The following is a 2428-nucleotide window of genomic DNA, read 5'->3' on the forward strand; positions in this document are numbered from 1 at the left end:
TTACGTATCTCATTATGAATAACTGAGTTCTGTCCCGAGCCTGTTCCAGAAGGAGTTGCATAATATGATTTCATTGACTCATATACTGTGTAGAGAGCAAATTCAGTGTTAGCCCCTTCCAGACTTCCTCTGAGTAATGGTCATTGTAATTTGTACATGTTTTCAATACTCAACCTTGAAAACTATCCTCTAGTCTATCTGCCACTTTTGTGTAAGTTCTCTAAATATTAATCAATTTTCTAGAAGCAAAACAAGACTCAGCAAGCAACAAATAATCAAGGGAAACAAGATCAGCAAAATGAATTGAACGAAAGAGTATGAAGTAAACAGCGTTTAATTTCAGCTGAGAAACTAGTTATTAGAACGAACTAGTTGACAATTTAAATTCATAACACTAGCTAGCTTGAAAAACACATAAGAGTTTATTTCAGTTACAAGTGTCCCATTACAGTCTCCATACAATTAAAGGATCCATATAGCAAGAACTTTCAAACTCTTCTTTGGTTCTCTCTTTGGCTCCACACATCATAGTCCCACATTGAAAGATAACTAATATTCCTCGTGCATGGTATCATGTTTTCAACGTATTCTAATGATCATAGCGACAACTCATGAGATGAGCTGAAGCAGCTCGCCGGGAAGTCTACTAGTCTCCGGCCACGTTTGTCAACAATGAATGCCATGAAAACACTAAACAGCATGATTGTGATAATCAATGGGAATACATAGACGAAGGCGATCAATGGGATATACCCTATATAGCTGTCATCAGGATACGGGAATATAGTGCCGTATGATGCTAACAAAGCGAGACCTAAACACGCCGTTGAACAATAGATTAACTTCCACATGGGAAGTCCAATTGTGAGGATCATGATCACGTATAGGGATGATAAGAAGGCAAACCCGTTGAAGCCATTAAAAATTAAGGCATTGGAGAAAGACATAGTCATTTGCCCAGCTTTGTGATAGACGTTATGATGATCCACGCCGTCCTCCTGCCAAAATCCGCCTGGAGGACTAAAACCAGCCTGGAATGAAGTTGTTATTATAAGTATAACCACCACATATATTGCATCACGGCGATGGCTACTGGTTAGAGGTCTGGCTCTAGATATGCTTAAATTGCTCAGCCCTAAGAAATTGTTCCGTTTCTCGAGAAACGTTAGATCTTTGCTCAAATATTCTGCAAGAGTTATTGTGGAACAACTAAATAGCCTTTCTTTGGCACTACGGAGAATTGTTCTTGCTTCAGGGAAACAAGGAGGCTGGTGAGCTTCGAATATATCCATCGCCGTTTTGCCATTCAAATTCTTGGCTGCTATTTTAACGCTTTTACGTAGCAACGCCATGACCTACAAAAATCCAGCAGGAATTTTATGCAAAATCATAATACAAAAAAGTTGTAATATATATTTAAAAATATGTATTCAGAATTTTAAATTAATATTAATTTAAAGGGTTTAAAAAATATGGGACGTAAATAAAATATACAAGGTCACAGAAACCGATTAAGAAGCAGATCAAAAGCCAGCAATGTATAAACACAAATAATTAAGGCAAAAAATATTAAAATAAGAGAGACATTTTTTTTACCTCAGTCTGATTGATAGCTGCAGCAATATGGAAGACTGTGTTACCGTCTTCATCCTTCCAATCCAAGATTTCCACCCTGTTCGCTCTCTTGATCCATCCAAACAGAACCTTGAACGCCATAAACTGGTGGTTCTTTACCGCAATATGCACAGCTGTCTCACGCTTTATTGTTAAATCTTCTATTGAAGAGGGACAAGCCATCAAGATCTCACTAAGCAATTCTGCATCACCTATTCTAGCCACATGGTGCAAAGGGGTAATCCTACCTCTTCCCATGATTCTAACTAAGCTGCTGTCGATTGCTATAAACCCTCTAACCATTCTCACGTGGTTGTTTTGCAGGGCTAAATGGATTGGGCTGAAGCCTGACACGTTTAGCTTCAATGCAAGCGACGGCTTAAGAGTCACTAGTTCCATCGCAAAATGGGTTTTCCCGTTTTCAGCTGCCAGGTGTAATGGCGTCTCACAGAAAGGCACTTCATCAAAGTGGTCTAGAATGTTTTGTTCCTCAGCTATCAGTTTATACAATTCTTCGATGTCTCCATCTTGAGCCGCCTTCTTCAATTTCTCAAAGACACTTTCATCTCGGGTTCTCCTACTTGAACTCTCACAGATATCTGATACTCTGTTGACATCCACAACAATCGACATCACTAACAGCCAAGCTTCTTCTTCTGCCTCCACAGTTTTTATTTGTTTGTTTGTTTGTTTGTTTTTGTTTTCGTGTTCCTGCCACACATGCTTAAGTGCAAGTCTTTAACCAACAACCTTGCCTATGGAAAATATTTAATCAACTACCCTTGCCTATGAAAGCCCACTCATGTTCCACATG

General features: G+C 38.9%; 1 protein-coding gene across 1 annotated transcript; it reads right to left on the reverse strand.

Moving 5' to 3' along the window:
- Window positions 1-522: 522 nt before the first annotated feature.
- Window positions 523-2247, reverse strand: LOC106321616. The gene is made up of 3 exons (XM_013759859.1): window positions 1915-2247; window positions 1597-1704; window positions 523-1355 (listed from the first exon to the last, which is right to left on the reverse strand). The coding sequence occupies exons 1-3, from the start codon at window positions 2245-2247 to the stop codon at window positions 597-599; spliced, it is 1200 nt and encodes a 399-aa protein (XP_013615313.1). The 3' UTR covers window positions 523-596.
- Between the last annotated feature and the right edge of the window lie 181 nt (window positions 2248-2428).

Source organism: Brassica oleracea, unplaced genomic scaffold (assembly GCF_000695525.1).
Source record: "Brassica oleracea var. oleracea cultivar TO1000 unplaced genomic scaffold, BOL UnpScaffold02168, whole genome shotgun sequence".
In the NCBI taxonomy this organism is placed as follows: Eukaryota; Viridiplantae; Streptophyta; class Magnoliopsida; order Brassicales; family Brassicaceae; genus Brassica; species Brassica oleracea.

Bases quoted from the DNA above. Each gene is read 5' to 3' on its own strand.
- LOC106321616 (XM_013759859.1), bottom strand. From the start codon at position 2,247: ATGTCGATTGTTGTGGATGTCAACAGAGTATCAGATATCTGTGAGAGT. The intron at 1,705-1,914 runs GTTAGAGGGTTT...ATGGCGTTCAAG, and splicing joins AAAACAACCACGTGAGAATG to GTTCTGTTTGGATGGATCAA. The intron at 1,356-1,596 runs GTAAAAAAAATG...GGATTTTTGTAG, and splicing joins CAGCTATCAATCAGACTGAG to GTCATGGCGTTGCTACGTAA.